Source organism: Henckelia pumila, chromosome 3 (genome assembly GCF_033568475.1).
Source record: "Henckelia pumila isolate YLH828 chromosome 3, ASM3356847v2, whole genome shotgun sequence".
Lineage (NCBI taxonomy): Eukaryota > Viridiplantae > Streptophyta > Magnoliopsida > Lamiales > Gesneriaceae > Henckelia > Henckelia pumila.
In genome coordinates, this window is record NC_133122.1 from 36200191 (window position 1) to 36221871 (window position 21681).

The window sequence follows — 21681 nt, forward strand, 5'->3', positions numbered from 1 at the left end:
TCGCAGCCGCATTTTTTTTCTGTAGGTGTAATAAAAATGCTTATTGTACTTAATGAAATTCATTCTCTCAATGAAGTTCATTTTAATGCTTTCATATTGTTCTTGGAGCACTTAAGTTTTGTCATCACCAAAAAGGGGAAATTGTTGAATCCGATATTTTGGTGATAACAAACAACAACTCATTGTATAGGAATGTGCTGCCAACCATTGTATTTCAGGAACCTACTACAACTTCTACCGAAAGCTTGTCAACCGCCTTTGCTCTCGACCGGCTGAAGTCACAAGCCTATCAACTGGCTATCAAGACCAGCAGAGGATAAATCTATCTACCGGAAGCTTGTCAACCGCCTTTATCTCTCGACCGGTTGAAGTCACAAGCTTATCGACTGGTTATTCAAACCAGCAGAGGACAAATATCTCTACCGGTAGAATGCCAACTGCCTATCTAGATATCTCGAGACAAGTACCTATGACAAGATATTCTTTGCAGGATCTTTTATTAAAAGCAGAACCGGCGTTTCAGAAGATTTGTTGACTCCTGCAAATCAAGACAACAGGTTGTACCAAAATGGCAAAAACACAGAATGACTGCAGATAAAGCATTCGACCGTTTATTCCAGTTTTGGACCCTGGAAGTTGTCTGCAGTGTACGATCCTCATGCAGAATCATCAATGCATTTATGAGCATTAAATGTGCATTCAATGCAGCATCAGAACGTTCAAAATAAAGACGTTGATGATTGACCTATATAAAGGGAAGATTGCTCAAACAACAACAACAAGTGATACGAGACAACGAAGAGAGACAAGCAACTCAGAAAAATTTCAATCACTTGACTAATATCAGAAGTCCTCATCTGATATACTTGAGCACACTTACAAGATCAATCATCTGCTGCTCAAATAAACCCTCGCCTACAGTTCACATATCTGATCGTCAAGGATCATCCTAGGGTTTTCAAGCCTCTCGACCGCTCTGCAGTCTGAGAAGCTCTACTCAACTATACTCAGTGTTGAAGAGACTTGAAGCTGCTCTGAAAGCTTCCACCAGTCTGATAAGAACTGAGAATCTTATCTGTGTAAATCTAGGAGTTTCGGATTAGGCATTGGATAAGTCCTAAGTCTGAAGTGGGTGTATTACAAGACGTTGTAATAACCAAAGTCTTCTAGTGAATTCCTTCCTAAGTGGAAGAAGGGGAGACGTAGAAGGATTAAGCCTTCGAACTTCCATAAAATCGTGCTTTAGCATTTACTGCCACTTATCTCACATCCTGCTCATACATTGCATTATAAACTTTGCATCACTAAAACCTCTGAACTATTTCCGCACTATTTAAGTTGTTCAAAACGTTTTAGAAGTTGAGAAAACTGATTAAGTGAACTAAACTTCACTTGATCATTTTAAAGAAGTAGAAGAAAAGTTTCAGAGTGTATTCACCCCCCCCCCCCTCTACCCTCTGAACCGATCCCAACAATTCATAAGAACTTGCAGAGATCCAAACGAATTAAAATAAGTCAATAACTCCGCTAACCAATTTTTAATAAAAAAATAAATTTATATTAAAAATATGAAATAAAATAAATTTATCAAAAAAAATAAAATTTATATTAAAATAAATTTATCAAAATATGTTGATAACTGATCACAAAAAAAATTTATTTAATCAATTGAATTTTTTAACCATAATTTTAATTCTAATTTTCGAGATGATTTTGTTTCGGCTTGAATTCGGATTGAGAAATTTTGTAATATTTTTGCATCAATTTGGTTTAAATAGATTTGAATTAACTACTCTAGATTCATCCACGTAAACGAGAGATCTCCACAAATTCAAACGATTAAAATAAATATATAACTCAACTGACCAAAATTTAAGTTAAATCGTAAATTTATTTAATCAATATATTTTTTTAACTGTAAATTTTATATTTTTTCTTTTCATAATTTTTCAATCCGGTTATCAAATTCGAAATTTAGAATTTTGAAAAAAAAAATTATCATACTACTAAATATAATTTTATTAAATATTATTAATTATATAATTAATTAATTAAAAAACAAATAAAAAAAAACAAAGGTGTCACATGGGGACTTGCAAAGTCCCCATGTGCTGGCAGCGGATGAGCGGACGCTGCAAATTACAGCGTCCGCTTTACAAAATAGCGGACCCTGCATTTTTATTGCAGGGTCCCCTGTTAGCAAGGACGTTTTGCAGTACTTTTGCAAAATATCCTATTTTAAATTATTTTTATAATTTAAATTTTTTTAAAATTAAATATAAAAAAACCCTATCCATGTCATATATTTAACCAGAATACCAGATCAAGTTCAAATCATTCTTAGCTAAAGTATATTCGGCCAAGATCAAATATTTACTCTTCACCCAGATCAAGCTAGAATGTCTTCAGCCAGAACAAATCAAACAACTGGATGAAAGCTTCAGTTGCCGCTATTATTTCAAAAGGTTGTTTAGATAGAAGAAAAAGTCATTTATTGAAGATTTAAACATTGTCAAGTTTTTTTCTCAAAGTCATGATTTGCGAGCCAATTTATGAGATATGTTGGCGGCTCATTCTCAAAAAATATTGGTGGGTCACTGGCTAGTTTTGAAAGTTTTAAATATGCGATGATGATGAAGATTCAAAGGAGAGAATCAAGAGTGAACAACATACGAAACAATAAGATCACATCTCAATTCATCTGAAAAGTTAAAAAGTCTTCGCTCTATATTCTAACTCAGAAACTCAGATTACCAGATCAAAGTTTCGAAGCTCTGAGTTAGATAGCATACCAAGGATTGAGCTCAAAGAATTTTATATCTCGTCAAGAACGATCCAGATCAAAGCTATTTGTAGCTTCCCAGATCAAGTTTTCGAAGGGTTTTTTTATTTTTAATTTAAAAAAATAAAATATTTCAAAAATAAGGCTTGTAGAAAAATATTTCAAAAATACTTTAAAACGCTGTCGGTGACAGCCGACCCTACAAAATAATTTTGCAGCGTCCGTTGCCACTGAGAGCGGACACTGCCACATAGGCAGCGTCCGCTCCAACTAGCAGCGGACGCTGCTACTTTTTTCTTTTTTTTTTATTTTTTTTTAATTTTTTAATTTGTAAATATTTTTTAAAAAATAATTATGTATTTGATATTAAAAGGTAGTTTTTTTCTCAAAAAATCAAACTTTTAATTTTAATTTTTGATTTGATTACCAACTAAAAAAATTATTAAGATAAAAATTAAAAATTTAACAGGTAAAAAATTAAATAGATTAAATAAATTTGTTTGTAATCAGTTATACTTATAAAAAAAATTTAACTTAAATAAACATATTTTGATTTATAAATATTTTTATAAAAAAAATTATGTATTTGTTATTAATACCATAATTTTTTTTTCTCAAAAAATCAATCTTTTAATTTAATGTTGGACTTGATTACCAGCTAAAAAAATTATTAAGACAAAAATAAAAAATTAAACTGATTAAATAAAATTATTTATGATCAGTTATATTTATAAAAAATTGGTTAACTTAAATAAACATATTTTGATTAAAAATTTTGATTTAATATTAGCATTACATAGAAAATTTCTCGAGGCGAACCGGAATCATCTTGAAAATAAGAACTCGAACCCGACTAACTCGATCAATCTGAGTTGATTTTTTTAAAAAAATAATTAAATAACAATTTACAACTAACAATATTAATATTAATATTAAATCAAAAATTTTAATCAAAATATGTTTATTTAAGTTAACCAATTTTTTATAAATATAACTGTTCACAAATAAATTTATTTAATCAGTTTAATTTTTTACATGTTAAATTTTTTTTATTTTTGTCTTAACAATTGTTTTAGCTGGTAATCAAGTCCAAAATTAAAATTAAAAGTATGATTTTTTTAAAAAAACAATTACGGTATTAATAACAAATACATAATTTTTTTATAAAAATATTTACAAATCAAAATATGTTTATTTAAGTTAATTTTTTTTATATGTATAACTGATTAAAAACAAATTTATTTAATCTATTTAATTTTTTACCTGTTAAATTTTTAATTTTTATCTTAATAATTTTTTAGCTCATAATCAAGTCGAAAATTAAAATTAAAAGTTTGATTTTTTTAGAAAAAAAATTACTTTTTAATATCAAATACATAATCATTTTTAATAAAAATATTTATAAATTATAAAAATTATAAAAACAAATTAAACAATTAAAAAAATTTAAAAAAAAAAAAGAAAAAAGGCATGGTGACTTGCCGGGTGCAAGTCCCCATACAACTAGCATGGTTCAAACCGAAAACCAAACCGAAAATTCGGTTCGGTTTTCGGTTTTCGCATTTTTGGATTTTCGATTTTTCGGTTCGGTTTGGTTCGATTTTTTTTCGCGGTTAACCGAACCGAACCGATTTTTTTTTTCTTTTTTTTATTTGTTTTTGAATTTAAATTTTTTTACCAAACAATTAATATGTACATCAATATTGTGTGCCCATAAAATTTTATTGAAAAACTGAAAGAACAAAAGTCATCATTTGTTCTTTTTAAAAAAAAAACATAATTGGTTTAATTACTTATCTAATTATTCAAACATACTTGAATTATGGATTCAACTTGAAAAATGTATTGATTTAGTGATTTTAAAAAATATTGATTTTTGAAATAGAAATAATTAAAAAGTAATGAAGTTATTTTATTATATTATATATACACATATTTACATTATATATTACATTATTTTTATAAATTCATAAATTATTATTATTGAAATTAAAAACGTTAGCAATTTTTTTGTTCTAAGTGCAGTTATTTTCAAATATATTTTTCAAAGTATTAAATCACAAATATTTGATTTAACCATTAATTTTTTCCAAAATTTTTTTCGAATAACTAAAAATATTTAGTTTTTTTAAAAAAAAAATTATTTTAATTTTTTTTCAAAAAAACCGATTTTTGGAGATTTTTTTTTTAAAAAATCGAAAAATCAAAATAATTTCGGTTAAAAACCGAACCGAACCGCCTAATTCGGTTCGGTTTTCGGTTTGGATTTTCGGAGAACCGAAATTTTGGTTTAATCGAAATTTCGGTTCGGTTTGGTTCGGTCCAAACTGGTTCAGCTTATTCTACAATCGATGTGATTTTATATCACAACCGTCAAATTCTGAATTCAAATAAACATAAAAGTGATATAATATTGAATTTGTAAGATTATAGAGTGGTTTACATGCTTCATTTAGTCTAATGTTGATGTATTGGTAGCTAGAAATTGAGTAGAATGTGGTATTCTTTTCTTGACACTTGATTGATGTTGTATTCTTTTCTTGCCACTTGATTGCTATTGACTTATTTGACACTCTTATATGTACTCTTGCTTTGTTTTTCTAGAAAAACTTTGGGAGGATAATTAATTGTCCAATATTTGTAGTACAAAATCACCAAGTATGTAGGTTGCTTAAAAGTGAAACATCAAAGACCATGTAGTTGCCTAAACCGTGTACCAGAGCACGACCCAAGAAAGTGATGTAAATGAATCTAACGAGCCGATCATTAGTCAAATTCAATGCTCGAATATTAGTACGAGAGAGACCTTCTGATTGTCATTTATTTTATTCTTGAAAGTTTCTTCTTTATTTTCTTTAATTAATTTAACATGAATCCTTGTTTGGTATAGTTCATGTTCCCGATTTAATGACTCCTCTCTTTATAATCACAGTTAATATATATGTTGCAGATTGACTGCAGTTACACAATTAGCCTATCATGGAATGGTCTATGTTCCAATAGGATACACATTTGGAACCGACATATTTGAAATGGATGGTAATAAAAAAGACTAGAATCGACGAACTTGCAAAGAACCCATGAACTAACCTTTGGTTTCTCTTTTTCTAACATAAATTTTTTATTTGTTTGACTTATGTCTCCCTACAAGTAAAAATCTTACATTAATATATTTTTCAATTCACAGATAGTAGAACACATAATTTACGAGAATGCATCTACAAGAAAGTGTAGTTGATCCAGCGGAAGTATTAATGGCACATCGTTGCCTTTATGATCTTTTTGTGAGACTCAATTTTATTTCATGACATTTGTATCATTGTAATATGAACGGATTATTGTCACTTGTCAACTAATTTATGGAATTATACTTTTATCGGGAAATACCTTGAGTATCTCCTATTTATTGAGAGGTTTTGTCAAAATTTGTACAATCTAAACGCAAAATTTTTCAACTTTTTTTTGTTGATTAATAAATTATTTTCATGTTAATTAATCTTGGTTTCGACTTTTGATAACTAGCATCAATTATGATTATCACATGTTTATGCATTTTAATGTCTAATTTGATAGCATATATAATGATTAACAAATACGTGTATATGTATCCATTTTATATGTTTGTAACATATATGGTTAAAACAACATTATGTATGCATATAATGTCCTAATGTTTGTAACATATATGGTTAAAACAATATTATGTATGCATATAATGTTCTAATTTTGTAACATTAATGGTGATGTTGGTGCGTGGTCAGATGCAGCACCAGTTATATTGACCAGTAGTACAATATATGAAAAATAAAATATAATAGAGACTAATTGCGGTATGGTGTTATGTTAAATTTGGTACAGCTTCCATACATAATATTGACCAATAGTACAACAATTTTTTTTTTCGATTGAATGATTAGATGCAGGAAACATGCATATAATCTTCGGATAACGTGTTCTTATTTTGAACTTTTTTTTATCTAATTAATGCATAATATTTGGAAAAAACAACTTTTTACCATCATTTTTATTTTTCAAGAGCAAAAAAACACTATCGACTTAATTATTGGCGCAAAATAGTTTATTTGAAATAAAAAAATAGTCTGAATTTGTTACAAAATATGTATGAAAGATGTACCAAATTTAACAAATTCTCATACCACAATTAGACGTTATTATACTTTATTTTCAAGCAAAAGTACTACGTATCGTTACAAATGGTACTGTGTACCAACACCACAATGTAAAACATGTATGAAAGATGTACCAAATTTAACAAATTCTCATACCACAATAAGACATTATTATACTTCATTTTTAAGCAAAAGTACTACGCACCGTTACAAATGGCAGTGCGTTTCTGATCACGCACCAACACCACAATGTAAAACATGTATGGAAGATGTACCAAATTTAACAAATTCTCATACCACAATTAGAGTTTCTTATACTTTATTTTCAAGCAAAGAAACTACGTATCAATACAAATGGTACTACTTTTCTGACCACACAACAACAACAAATGTAAAACATGTATGGAAGATGTACCAAATATAACAAAATCTCATACCACAATTTGACGTTATTATACTTTATTTGCTAGCTAAAGTACTATATATAGATATAAATGGTACTGCATTTATGACCTCGCACAAACATCACAATGTAAAACATGTATGAAAGATGTACCAAATATAACAAATTCTCATACCACAATTAGACGTTACTATACTTCATTTTTAAGCAAAATTACTACGCACCGTTACAAATGGTACTGCATTTCTGATCACGCACCAACACCACAATGTAAAACATGTATGAAAGATGTACCAAATTTAACAAATTCTCATACTACAATTAGACGTTATTATACTTTATTTGCTAGCTAAAGTACTACGTATTGATATAAATGGTACTGCATTGCTGACCACTTCATTTTCAAGCTAAAGTATTTTTATTTATACTACAAAATTAGACATTTGATATGTAAACATGTGCTAATCGCCATTGATGATACAAAATTAGGACATATGATTCATAAACATGTGCCAATCATATACATGTTTATGCATCAAGTGCATGATTCAATGATGATTGACACATGTTTATGAGTCCTAATGTCTAATTTTGGTAGCACATATGGTGATTAACAAAACACATGTTATGTATCCATTGTTTATGTTTGTAACATCTATGGTTAAAACAATTTTATCTATGCATCCAATGTCCTAATTCTGTAACATCAATGGTGATTAAAATATTTTCACTCATAAAATGTCTAAATTTTTAGTATCAATCATGATTATAACATGTTTATGCATTTTAATATCTAATTTAGTAGCATCTATGGTAATTAACAAACACAAGTATATGTATCCATTGTATATGTTTGTAACATATATGGTTAAAACAACTCTATCTATGAATCCAATGTCCTAATTTTGTATCATCAATTGTGATTAATACGTGTTTACATATCAAATGTCTAATTTTGTAGTATAAATAAAAATACTTTAGCTTGAAAATGAAGTGGTCAACAACGCAGTACCATTTATATCAATACGTAGTACTTTAGCTAGCAAATAAAGTATAATAACGTCTAATTGTGGTATGAGAATGTGTTAAATTTGGTACATCTTCCATACATGTGTTTACATTATGGTGTTGGTGCATGGTCAGAAACACAGCACCATTTGTATTGATACTTAGTACCTTTGCTTAAAAATAAAGTATAATAACATCTAATTGTGGTATGAGAATTTGTTATATTTGGTACATCTTCCATACATGTTTTACATTGTGATGTTGGTACGTGGTCAGAAACGCGGTATCATTTATATCTATACATAATACTTTAGCTAGCAAATAAAGTATAATAACGTCAAATTGTGGTATGAGATTTTGTTATATTTGGTACATCTTCCATACATTTTTACATTTGGTGTTGTTGCGTGGTTAGAAAAGCAGTACCATTTGTATTGATACGTAGTATCTTTGCTTGAAAATAAAGTATAACAAACTCTAATTGTGGTATGAGAATTTGTTAAATTTGGTACATCTTCCATACATGTTTTACATTGTGGTGTTGGTGCGTGATCAGAAATGCAGTGCCATTTGTAACGGTGCGTAGTACTTTTGCTTAAAAATAAAGTATAATAACGTTTAATTGTGGTATGAGAATTTGTTAAATTTGGTACATCTTTCATACATGTTTGACATTGTGGTGTTGGTAAACAGTACCATTTGTAACGATACGTAGTACTTTTGCTTGAAAATAAAGTATAATAACGTCTAATTGTGGTATGAGAATTAGTTAAATTTGGTACATCTTCCATACATATTTTGTAACGAATTCAGACTATTTTTTTAATTTAAAATAAGCTATTTTGCGCCAATAATTAAGTCGATAATGTTTTTTTTCTCTTGAAAAATACAAATGATGGTAAAAAGTTGTTTTTTTCCAAATATTATGCATTAATTAGATAAAAAAAGTTCAAAGTAAATACACGGTATCCAAAGATTATATGCATGTTTCCTGCATCTAATCATTCAATCGAAAAAAAAAATTGATTAAACCTAAAAATGGTTTGCTCTCCAACGACAACATAAAATATAATGAAATCTTCATGACGTTTTTCTGAACACCCAATTATTGTCGCATGAAATGGTTGTGGTGATATATTCTCTAAATACTATTCATTGTGCAATAATTTTTCGTACGTCCATGCTTCATCGTCATCACGAGCACCGCCCACAAATGCGTGTAAATACCACAATCAAAATCTGCATCTTATTGTCAACACAAAACCCGGTTCACATTTTTCTATATTCTGTATACAAGTAAGAACAAGTGCCATTTTTTGTGAATTGGGAACACAAAAATCTACACTTCTTTATCAAATTTTTTATTTAGTGCTTCTAGTTTCTTCCTCGAATCATTTGCATCTTTTCTGCTCTGCATATGTGCCTAATTTTCATCAAATATTTTTAACCATTAGTGCATAAAAGAAAAAACAACAATATCATCATTACTAATTCTAATATATCATACGCTTCCTAAATTTCGTCCAAACAACACATACCATCAAACTTAGTAACTTAAAAAAAACGACAAAGAAACACGTACAATGCAAAACACACCAAAAAAATCAAACAAACTAAAAATTATCCATCAAAACAAACTAAACAAGACAGATAAATTAAACAAACTAACACAAATTGAAGGAAACATAATGCAAAATACACCATTGTAATTCATACTCTTCATTTGACATATTAAAGATCTATGATAGCTTGATATAAAAAAATATTAAACTTCAAGAGAGGTTCCATTATTTGAAATATAATATGTAGCAAACTGAAAAGTGCGGCAACAACGCGCCCTTAAAAAATCCACACTTCAAAAATCGAACAAATAATAATCTAATTAGAATTGTTGGTAAAAAAAGATAATTTAGGAACATCACATAATCAAAAAGCTAATTTAACAAATTCATTTAAATAAAGGTAAAAAATCACCATACTACTTTCCTATATGCTTTTTAAGAAAATCTCTCTAAATTAAACAAACTAGCACACATCGAATGCATAAGCTACAACAAAAACAAAATAAAAATAAGACTAAAATTACAACAACAATATGAAATAGTGCAGAAATTGATTGCGGTGATTATATGTAGATGTGAATAATAAAATTGACGCAATAGTGGTTGATCACTAAATTAGTGATCATTTTTTAAAGGAAAAAATCATTAGTGATCATTTCATATGAAAATAAATTGTTCATTCTACGGTTTAAATTAGTATTTTATTCTCAATCCCAAAAAATCGTGCCAATTAATTGCACAAGAATTTAAAAATAAAGTGTGACAAAGAGATATACAACAAAAAAACAGCTGCAAATGGACATACAAATCCAAAAAAATCGACAAAAAGACACAAAATAAATTACCATAAAAACAACAACAAAAAGACACAAAATAAAACTATCTAATAAACTACCGTAAATCAATAATAAAAAGACATAAAATAAAACAATATATTAAAGTGTGCGAAGAACAGAGAGCAAAGAACAAAGAGAACGAAATAGAAATACTACCAAAATTCAATATACTACCTTGATATAGACCTTTTAAGAAAATTCCTCTAAATTCAAAAAAACAGCAGAAAGGTGACGAACAGAGACAAATACTTATGTTTTATTGATTCGAAAAAATGAATCAGAATATAAATGGAGAAGAATTACACGGCCTTATATACTTTGGTATCCTGATCATCTATATGTTTAAGCTTAAAAATAACAAAATTATATAATGCAAAATAAATCGACTTTTTGCTTCAAAAAATAAATAAATCGACTTCTATAAAATATATCCAGCACAATCAATCACAAAATCGCATAAACAATTGGAAAAATCGACCAAAATATCAAACTTGGAGAAAGAAACTCACAGCCTTTGTCTCCTGTGTTGCTTCGACTCGTCCCTTGTCATCGCCCTCTTCGAAACCTTCGCGGGTCGTGTTGTAGGTGAGTGGGTTTCTTAGGCCGTGGTTTTTCTCCCGTGAGTTCTCAAGTTGAGAGAAGAAGGAAGCATGGGTTGGAGAAGAAAGAGGCGAGAGTGGGTTGGAGAACAAAGGGAAGGAAATTAGGGCTAATAATTAGGGAAAATAAGAATTAAGGGTTAAAAAGATTAAATATGTGAAACAGGGAGTTAAAAATAAGTTTCTGGTGCATCAGGAAGTACAGAAAAAGAATGTATGACATGAGGACTGAACTTAAAGTGGAGTTTGTGATTAGGGATTTATGTCCAATTTTCCGTAAAATAAATGATTTATAGATCGTACAATTAAAAAACAAAAAAAAATATTCTGCAAATTTTGAAAAGCTTTCTTTTAGTACATTATTTGTTTGTTGAATTTTTTTTAGTTGCAATCATTATCATACGAAAATATTAGACCTCTCTCTAAATTTTTTTTAAAAAAAATCTTAGACATCTATGATCCGTAACTCTAGATATTTCATTTTTTACTACCAAATTAATTTTATTTCGGTTATTATGTGGTGCTCTTTTTTAATAAGATAGTAAGATAAGATATTTATTTATAAAATAAAAAGATCGTAGATGGAGATTATTTGGTAAATAAGTTGAAAGATGATATCTGAACCAATTTCACTTGTTCGTATTCTGACTTAATATAGAGAATATAATGTAATTATATAATACAATTAATTTTTATAATCATTAACATGATTACATGAAGGTGTCATATTTACAATATCTAACTAACGTCATTTCTGACGGACAAACAATTATTATTTTATAAAAAATGGAAAATTTATAACTAAATATCTTATGTTAAACTTCCGATAAAAAATATGTTCAACTATAGTCAACTCGCGATCGAAATTTGCACTATTGAAAATATCAACAAATAGACTTGATTCATTTACATTATTTTTCTAAAAAAAATTAAAAAAACAAATAGTCATATGTAATCATCTCACTCATCAATTTTATGAGACAGATTAAGGTTATAAATTCACGAGGTGTCATCCCAAAAGTATTGTCTAGCTATTGGGTGGTGTGACCTCATGATTTTATAAATCAAGGTCGCCCTTTCTGCTACATTTGGCTCTTAATCAACGAGAGCATCAATGTATAGGTTATAAACTCATGAGATGTCCATCTCAAAAGGTTTGACTATCGGATTGTGTGAGTCGTGTGACCTCATGAGTTTATAAGCCACTTTTTATTACTTTAATATTGCAATATAGGATATCATTTCACAGATCTACGATCAGATACGACTCATGAAAAATATTAATTTTTACGTGAAAATATATTAATTTTATAATATACCAGATAAAATCGATTTATCTCATGAATATAGATTTGTAACACAATCTTACTAGAGATCTGAAAAAAAACAAAACAAAACAAAACAAAATGAATTGAAAGAGTTATAGACTTTTAAGTTCTAATACTATTCTCAAGAATCCTTCTATAATTTGGAACTTTGGTTTACTCAAATAAGGTATATTTTTCAAGTAAACACAAAATGAATTAAGAAAAATAGTTTTATTTCATGTTAACCATCCCAAGTAAACTGTCAAATAAAAATCATCCTAAGTATGATCTTTATCGCGTGGCGAAAATCAAAGTCAACCCCCAAATTTTAAGCGGACGCAGATAGAAGGGGAATATTTATATAGTCAAAAACGTAAACTAATTAAAAGGGCATAACTCACACGTACACTAAATAACAATATATCATTTTTTTTTTTTGAAAAATAAAAAAAATAATAATAATGAGACTCTAATCAATGAATCTCTTCTTATTTTGAGGGGTTACAAATTGAATAAAAATCACAATAATTAATCAATATGACCAATTTCATTTAGCTTTAAATACATAACTTAATAATGCATAAATACCAAGTAACAATTCCCAATTCTTGTGTTCTTCTTGTGAACAAAAAATGAGTCAAATTCTCATTAATCTCTATCAAAACAAGTAATTAATTGATTCCATTAAGTGACTAATTAAGTTTGTTTGGTTTCTTCCAATGAGTCATAACCCTAACGCATGCCATTATTATTGTCCTTTTTTCTTTGACATTAATAATTGCTCTATATAATAAATACATAATTAAAATGTATTTCACTAATTAATTATTAAAATCATAATTAATAAAGCCATATAAAATAATCTTAAGCTAACACCTTCCTGGTCTCTCATCTCATCGACAACAAAAGAGAAAAGAGACAAAGATCTCCATCCCCTAACAACCTTCTCTTTTTCATCCATGGATGATAAATATGAAGCTTCCAACATCAAACTCGGGCTCGACTTGGGGTTAGGCTTAACCACGTATGAGCCAAGAAGGGATTATAACTCAAAGAAGAATAAGCCGGTGATTTTTCTTGATCTTTCGATCCCGCTTCACCAAAATGGCCACGATACCGAGTTTTCGAGCTCGGTCCCGAAACTCATTCAAGTGGATGAGAAACAAGGGAGCAAGGCGGAGGATTGTGAAAGAAATTATTCCAAGAATAATTGTAGCAGAAAGAAGCTGAGGCTCGAGAAAGATCAGATCATCTTGCTTGAAGAGAGTTTTGAACACCACTCTTCCCTTACAATGGTATATATTATAATAATATGCATTCTTTTTTTTTTTATTATTATTTTGAAAGAATTATTATATAAAATCACGGGATTTAATTAATCCTGTTTTCTGATATATATTTTAAAAAAAAAATCATATTAGATTAAAAAATAATTTAATTAATTTGGTGGGCATGCAGGCTCAGAAACAAATACTTGCAGAAAGATTGAATCTCAAACCTAGACAAGTTGAAGTTTGGTTTCAGAACCGAAGAGCAAGGTGCATGGTTAAATTTCTCTTCTTTTTTTTTTTTCTAATAATAAAAAAAAAAATTATATTTCCTCCATTTTTGTGAATTGGATCCCAATTTAAAAAATAAAATTGTATATATGTTAATTATTTGTTAATGCAGGACAAAACTGAAGCAAACCGAGGTAGACTGCGAGTTCTTGAAGAAAAACTGCGAAACGCTCAGCGACGAGAATCGACGACTAAAGAGACAACTGTTGGAACTCCGATCAACGGTTAAAACAGAAAACCCACTGCCGCCACCTGCGGCTCCGACGCTGCGGCAGTTTTTCAACCCAATATTGCCAAAAGCTGCGGCGGCATCGCTTAAAATTACTTGCCCCTGGTGTGAAAAAACTTGGAACAATAGGGGCGGCGCGAAGCAGGAAATGGCGGCAGAAACCGTTATGGAAGTGGGCCATGAAGATAAACGTAAGTAATCAGCACTGCCGGCTTGGAAAAAGCTAGGGTTTATAGGTGGATACATATATAAAGAAGAATAAATTACATATTGATAAAGAAATGTGTATGTTAATGATTATTAATCAATCTTCATACCAAAAATATTGATCATTTTTTATAATGATATACTTTCATATTCGGTGAGATTTCTTATTATACAAAAATAAATAAATGTGTGTGTGCAGGTATATAAGTAAATCTTTGTATATTTTATAAAATAAAGGGAAAATTGCAAATTTAATCCTATATGTTTGTCACTTTGCGATTTTGGTTCTCTATGTTTTCACATTTCAGTTTTAGTCCTACATGTTCTGATTTTTGGCAATTTCGGTCCTTTTTATTCGAAAATGCTTACGTGACACTGTACACGTCAGCTTCACATCAGCACTGAATTGGTGCCACGTCAGCGCCACATCGGAAAAAGGACTAAAATTGCCAAAAAAATAAAGATAGCGGACTAAAACTGAAATGTGAAAACATAAAGGACCAAAATCGCAAAGTGACAAATATATAGGACTAAATTTGCAATTTTTCCTAAAATAAAATTTCATATATTATATTGATTTTTTTAATATAAATATTCATGCCTTTTGAGATGTATAATCAAAACTCTTGTTTAGTACTCTTCCATCATCTTTCTTCCTTTCTTTTATGTATTATTTCCGATCTAGTTGGAAGTTTTCCGAAGGAAAAAAAAACCATATATACTAGTTAGGTTTCGGAACATTGATTACTAGTATTTAAATAAATTAATTTACAGAATGTGCATGCCGAAGGCTAGCCTAGTATCTTCCATTACCGAAATTGTCATAGACTCGAAAAGATAACGTAGTATCTCTTAGGGAAAATTGTATTTTAATTTTGGCATTGTTTATTTATTTTTTCGTCATTGGTAAATTTCAGCCTTAGTTCGTTATATATTATTTTTCTCTTCAAGTTTAGTCATTTTCCAACATTGTCTTGATGTGGCATTGATGTGCGTTGATTTAATATCAACATGGTGCTGACATGTGCAGTGTCAGATTAATATTACCGGTGATGAATATCTAAAATTATCAAAAATTAAAAGATACATATATAATTAAGACTGAAAGTTTAACAACATAAAATATCAAACTGCAAAGATATAAGGATAATGTTATGTGTACATAGATTGTTATTTGTTATATAGAGAGTTACACACTCTATTAAATTAGACAATTTTCCCAAAACTTTTAAAAAATTGTTTCTTTTCAAACTATAAATATTTGTCTCGTTAAAAAAATACTCTAATGAAAAAATAATTTTTTTTTTATCTTTTTATTATTTATTGTACATTTTTACAAGATTTATGTGGAGAGTCTTAATTATATGCTATAAACTTTCAGTTTTTCAATAATATTTATGATTTTAGTCTAATATTTTTCCATATTAAATATATAAGACAAACATTGTATATTTTTTTCCTATTAAATAAAGTAGAAGAAAACCTCAAAAGGTGTCCGAGTTGGTAAAGTTTAAGTAGGTAATTAAACTCTTGACAATTGGTCAGAAATTTGATTCTCTTCCTACCAACGTTATCTTCTCGGGCGAGCTTGTTGCACGGAGTTTGCTCAATGCAATTTAGGCTAACTTAATTTGTAGGATACTGTGTTAGCTCGAGCCCAATACACATCAAAAAATAGCGACTATGAGTTCTCATAGAAAAAAATTAAGTAGAAGAACATATCCGTATCTATGGAGGGAAAACTGAAAAAGTAATTTGTAAGTTGTCTAGTTTTGACTTAGTATTCTATAATCAAAATTGAAAATTTTACAACTTACATATTATTCATTTTTTCACACTGTAAGTTGATTTATAGTCTTAGTCGACTAATATGCATTTTTGAATTTCAGTTTTTTTCACTAAAGGGCTGACGTGATATAGATCACGACAGCAATCTTCATTGTCATGCCAGAATTTTATGATGACATGTCGTCATTTTTCGACGCCACTAAAATAAAACATCTCTAAAATCGAAAAAAAAATACAAATGAATAGACTAAAACTGCAAATTGATGGACTAAATCAATTTATTGGACTAACACCACTAAATTAATGCTTCACATAGTATGGGAATAAAATTTTACAATATATACCAAGCCGTCTTGAAAATTTTCTATCACGATGTCACATCGCGCGCATACGTAAAATAGATTATTTATCTAGAAATTTTATGATAGTATGTATACGTATAATATAGTAGATAAAATTTTAATTTTAATTTTTGGTCATATATATTTGTTTTTCCGTGATTTTGGTATTCTGTGATATTATATTTCAGTGTTAATCATGTATTTTTCAGTGTTTTTCAATTTAGTATTTTCTCTATGAAAGTACTGTTGTGGCACTGTGCAAGTTGACCTCACATGCGAAAAGATCTAAAATTGTTTTTTTAAAAAGACAGAGTTAGCAAAGTAAAACTAAAATTTAACAAAATAGATAACCAAAATGGCAGAAATTAAGACCGAATGTAGGGAAATTTTTTAGTTTTCCGGTAATGTAATAATTTATCATTTTTTTTAAGAAAATGTCTAATATATATGTTGACGCATATCATGAAAATGCAAAGATATATATATATATATATATATATATATAATGTAATAATTTATCATTTTTTTTAAGAAAATGTCTAATATATATGTTGACGCATATCATGAAATGGCAAAGATATATATATATATATATATATATATATATATATATTCAGAATACAAAATTGAAACCGAAACTATAAACGGGATCCGGAAGGAAAATGATTCATTTGCACGATCAATTCTATAAGTTAGGCACCACACCATTATTAATTGCCAATAATTTATTCAGAATACAAAATTGAAACCGAAACTATAAACGGGATCCGGAAGGAAAATGATTCATTTGCACGATCAATTCTATAAGTTAGGCACCACACCATTATTAATTGCCAATAATTTGATTACATCAAATATATAATTTCAATTATGACGTTCGTGTTTACTTATGAAATTCAATTTTAAAATGAATTAGGTAAATATTTTATTGTTAAATTAATAAACAAACATTGTTTATACAATATTAGATTTATTTATGCATATATCTAGATATATATGTCAATAATGACGTTCGTGTTTAATTATGAAACTCAATTTTAAAATGCATTAGGTAAATATTTTATTGTTAAATTAATAAACAAACATTGTTTATACAATATTAGATTTATTTATGCATATATCTAGATATATAGTAGCATATGATATAGATATTAACTATTATCAAACTTGAAAATAGAGGGAGGGAGGGGGGTGTGGAATTAAAGAATGGTTGTAAGTAGACGACTCTAACCATATTTATTGTTCTTATAGCCTTTAGACTTGAGATTATTCTCATTTATTTGCTAATGAGTGCATATTTCCCCTAGCCACATGACTAGCCATGCAACTACTTGAAATTTTAGATGAGAAGACTTTAATTTGATATTTATTTTAAAACTGTTTTAAAATTTTATGTCGTAAATATAACCTGTGCTTCGTAATTCCATTAAATTAGTACATTTTATTTTTATGGTTAAATTTTTATAAGTGATTTCTTTAATTATTTGGTACTATTATCTTCAATTAATAGTCAATACCATTTAGTTTGCGATATTTATAGATGAGAGGAAAAATTACAAGTTTGAACATGCATATTTATTGTTTTGAGATTTTCATATTTTATAAATGCTGTTAAAATTTGATATATCTTAATTTCTTATATTATTACATTTTGGCAATTTTTGTCTTTTGTTTTTCAATTTTGATAATTCTTGAACGGGGGTGTTGATATAGTAGCACGCGTTAGTGGTTCCTATTTTTAGGTTCTCACGGGGTACGCACATGGTTTTTTTTAAAAAGAAGGGAAAATTATTTTTTTGGTTCTGTATGTTTGTTACTTTGCGATTTAAGTCTTTTATATTTTCAGATTTCAGTTTTAGTCCGCTATATTTATTTTTTTTTGCAATTTTAGTCATTTTTCCGACGTGGCGCTGACTTGACACCAATTCAGTGCTGATGTGGAGCTGACGTGTACAGTGTCACGTCATCATTTTCGAATAAAAAGGACCGAAATTGCCAAAAATTGAAACATGCAGGACTAAAACAGAAATATGAAAACATAAAGGACCAAAATCGCAAAGTGACAAATATACGGGACCAAATTTGAAGTTTTTCGTTAAAAAAATCCACCAAATTAATGCGAACTAAACTGACTTTGTTGCAATTCGTAAAACATAGATAAAAACAAATATACATTAACGAAAGAATGGGGAAGTAATCTTTTTGTTGCGATTTCTACTTTTCTTTTCTTCCCTTTTTTTTGTTTTTTAGCTGGCCATATTGAGATGTTTGTTGAATTGTTGGAATAATTTGGTCTCAAACCGAACAACGCATATCATCCCAACCTTGAAACATTGCTACAAGATCAGTTATAAGTCAATATCAGCTTTCTATATATTTCTAACTACGATCGGATTAGGCCGGGGAAAAATATCGAAATGCTGTCATATCGTCTATATTTTATCGAAATTTTTGGTATCGGTATTGGTATCGGTATAGAATTTTCAAATTTTTGGTATTTCGGTATACCCAAAAAAAGTCGGTATACACGGTATCGGTATGATACCGCGTATACCGACATTTTTTTAAAAAAAAAAACAGTTTAAAAAAATTGATATACACGGTATCATACCGATACCGTACCGAATTTCAGTATTCGGTACGGTATCGATATGAATTTATGTCATACCAAAATTTTTGATACGGTATCGGTATCGAAATTTTGCGGTATTCGTTGAATATCGCGGTATACCGTATCGAACCACCCCTAGTCCGGATTGGCTCAATTAATGAAAAATTACATATTTTCGCCTCCAGTGAGATGTTCAAGTTGGTGGAGTGGATAAGAATTTGACCAGTAGTCAGATGTTTGATTTTTCTACCAACACTTTCTTGGACTAGTCTGTCGCACATGACTTGCGTTTACAGTATGGTTTACCTGACTAACGTGGTTTGCATGTTATTGTTTTAGTCTGAGAATTTACTCAACGCACACCGAAAGATAGTGGTTTCGAGTTCGCACGTCATTAAAAAAAATTACATATTTTGGTATTTCTGAAAAATTCAATTAATCAAACGTTCAAACTCAATAAACTAATCAAATTTCATGTAGGCCCACATCAGCCATTGCTACTATGATGTTAGGTAGCGTAAGGACAAGAATTGGAACTTTTACTTGCACAACATGTACATAATAAATTTAGGACTGGGATATCGAACCAAAATACCTATTTTTTGGATATCGTACCGAACTTTTTTCGATATATAGACATTTTTTTGGTATATTGAATTTTTTTTCGATATCTATACAGTATGAGTATGAATTTTTCTATACAAAAATTTCAGAATTTCGATATCGATACCGGTATAAATTTTTTTCATACCAATATTTTTTATACGGTATACCGAAAACCCACCCCTTTATAAACCCACAATAAAAAAATGTTTTAAAAAAAGATAATGAATTCTTATTAAATGAGGTACGATATATCCTATGCCATATAATATTTTCTTATTCAACTTTATTTCCACCAAATTACAAAAATTGGAATATGAAGCAGCATTTCACTCTCCATATATAAATGCTCACAAATTCTTCACATGCAAATCAAAATCACACAAATTCCATCTCAAAATCCTCACTTTTCCTCCCTTCCAGGTTTCCAAAATGGCGTTTAAGTCCCTCAAGTTGTCCTTATTCCTATTTCTAGCGCTCTTCTTTGCAAGTTCCTTGGCGGAACTCCCCCAGCATAAAGAGACAGGGATGACACTATACTTCCAAGACTATTCTGGTGGGCCCAATGCAACAGTGATCGAGATCACAGGCCCAGCAAATGATGGGCTTCTTGCGTTCACGAAGTTTGGGGCCATTTTCTGCACTGACGATCCAATAACAGAAGGATTTGACAGAGGTTAGTTTCAACTTTCAAATATATAAACGCATAAAAATATACACGAGTCTATTGCTCAATTTTATGAGACATATTTTATTTATGTCAAAATTATTACTTTATATTATAAAAATATTATTTTTTATGTCAAAATTATTACATTTCATTATAAATATATCCGGTAGTACGTCTGACATATCTAGATTGTCTCACAAGATTTATGAGTCTATGCATTTCTTATAAAGTTAAAATTTAAATAATTACTAACTTACATAGAGTAGAACATATAAATGAGAGACTGAGATTTGTTATATAAATGGATACATTTTTTGATGGTAAAATCGCAACTTTATTAAGAATAATCGTTCATTACAAGTCTAACCAACCAATAAGAAAATTCACCATTCACATTGAATTTTATTGAACTTTTTTCTATTAAAGAGTTAATGGTACTTGTGTCCATATACATAAAAATATCGGGTATCTGAAATGATGATTGTAATCATATAGTTAGCCCGATAAAATATTTTTGTTAGGAACAATACTAAAAGTTCTAATATTTTCTTTATTTTACATTTTGAACTTCATATAATTTTCACTATTAATTTATAAATTATCTTTCAACAACAGAGTCAAGAGAAATTGCAAGGGCCCAAGGTTTGTATGTAACCTCTGCATTGGATGGGTCAAATACTCATGTGTTGATATCTGTTGTGTTCAACGACGAAGAGTTCAAAGGTAGTACCTTGGAGATACAAGGTACAAGTGCTCAGTTCGAAAGGGTGAGGGAGGTGGCCGTGGTCGGCGGCACGGGAATATTCCGTCTCGCGAGGGGATACGCCACCTTCGAGACCATTCATTATGATCCCTCGTTGCATCATGCTATCATTCAATGCAACATCACCGTACTGCATTATTGACGATGATTTAATTAGTCGTCTATGTTGCATCATGTGAAACACTCTCTTTTAAATATACGAGAGTTTGTTCATATATTTAGTGCTATCCGCAGAATGCCTTTGTCTGTTGTATCATGCAATAATCCACTGTTTGAGATAGGT

The 21681-nt window shown here is 29.3% G+C and overlaps 1 protein-coding gene and 1 long non-coding RNA gene across 2 annotated transcripts; both read left to right on the top strand.

Annotated features, from left to right (window-relative positions):
- Positions 1-13554: 13554 nt before the first annotated feature.
- Positions 13555-14418, top strand: LOC140886169 (uncharacterized). Its single transcript, XR_012151452.1, has 3 exons — positions 13555-13922; positions 14086-14165; positions 14299-14418. It is a non-coding gene; the product is annotated as an uncharacterized lncRNA (long non-coding RNA).
- A 5979-nt stretch (positions 14419-20397) lies between these two features.
- LOC140886639 (dirigent protein 22-like) lies at positions 20398-21540 on the top strand. The gene is made up of 2 exons (XM_073293329.1): positions 20398-20641; positions 21251-21540. Exons 1-2 carry the CDS (start codon positions 20398-20400, stop codon positions 21538-21540), a joined length of 534 nt encoding a protein of 177 aa, XP_073149430.1.
- Positions 21541-21681: the final 141 nt, after the last annotated feature.

Coding starts and splice junctions, on each gene's coding strand:
- LOC140886639 (XM_073293329.1), top strand. CDS start 20,398: ATGGCGTTTAAGTCCCTCAAGTTGTCCTTATTCCTATTTCTAGCGCTC. Junction 20,642..21,250: donor AACAGAAGGATTTGACAGAG/GTTAGTTTCAAC, acceptor TTTCAACAACAG/AGTCAAGAGAAATTGCAAGG.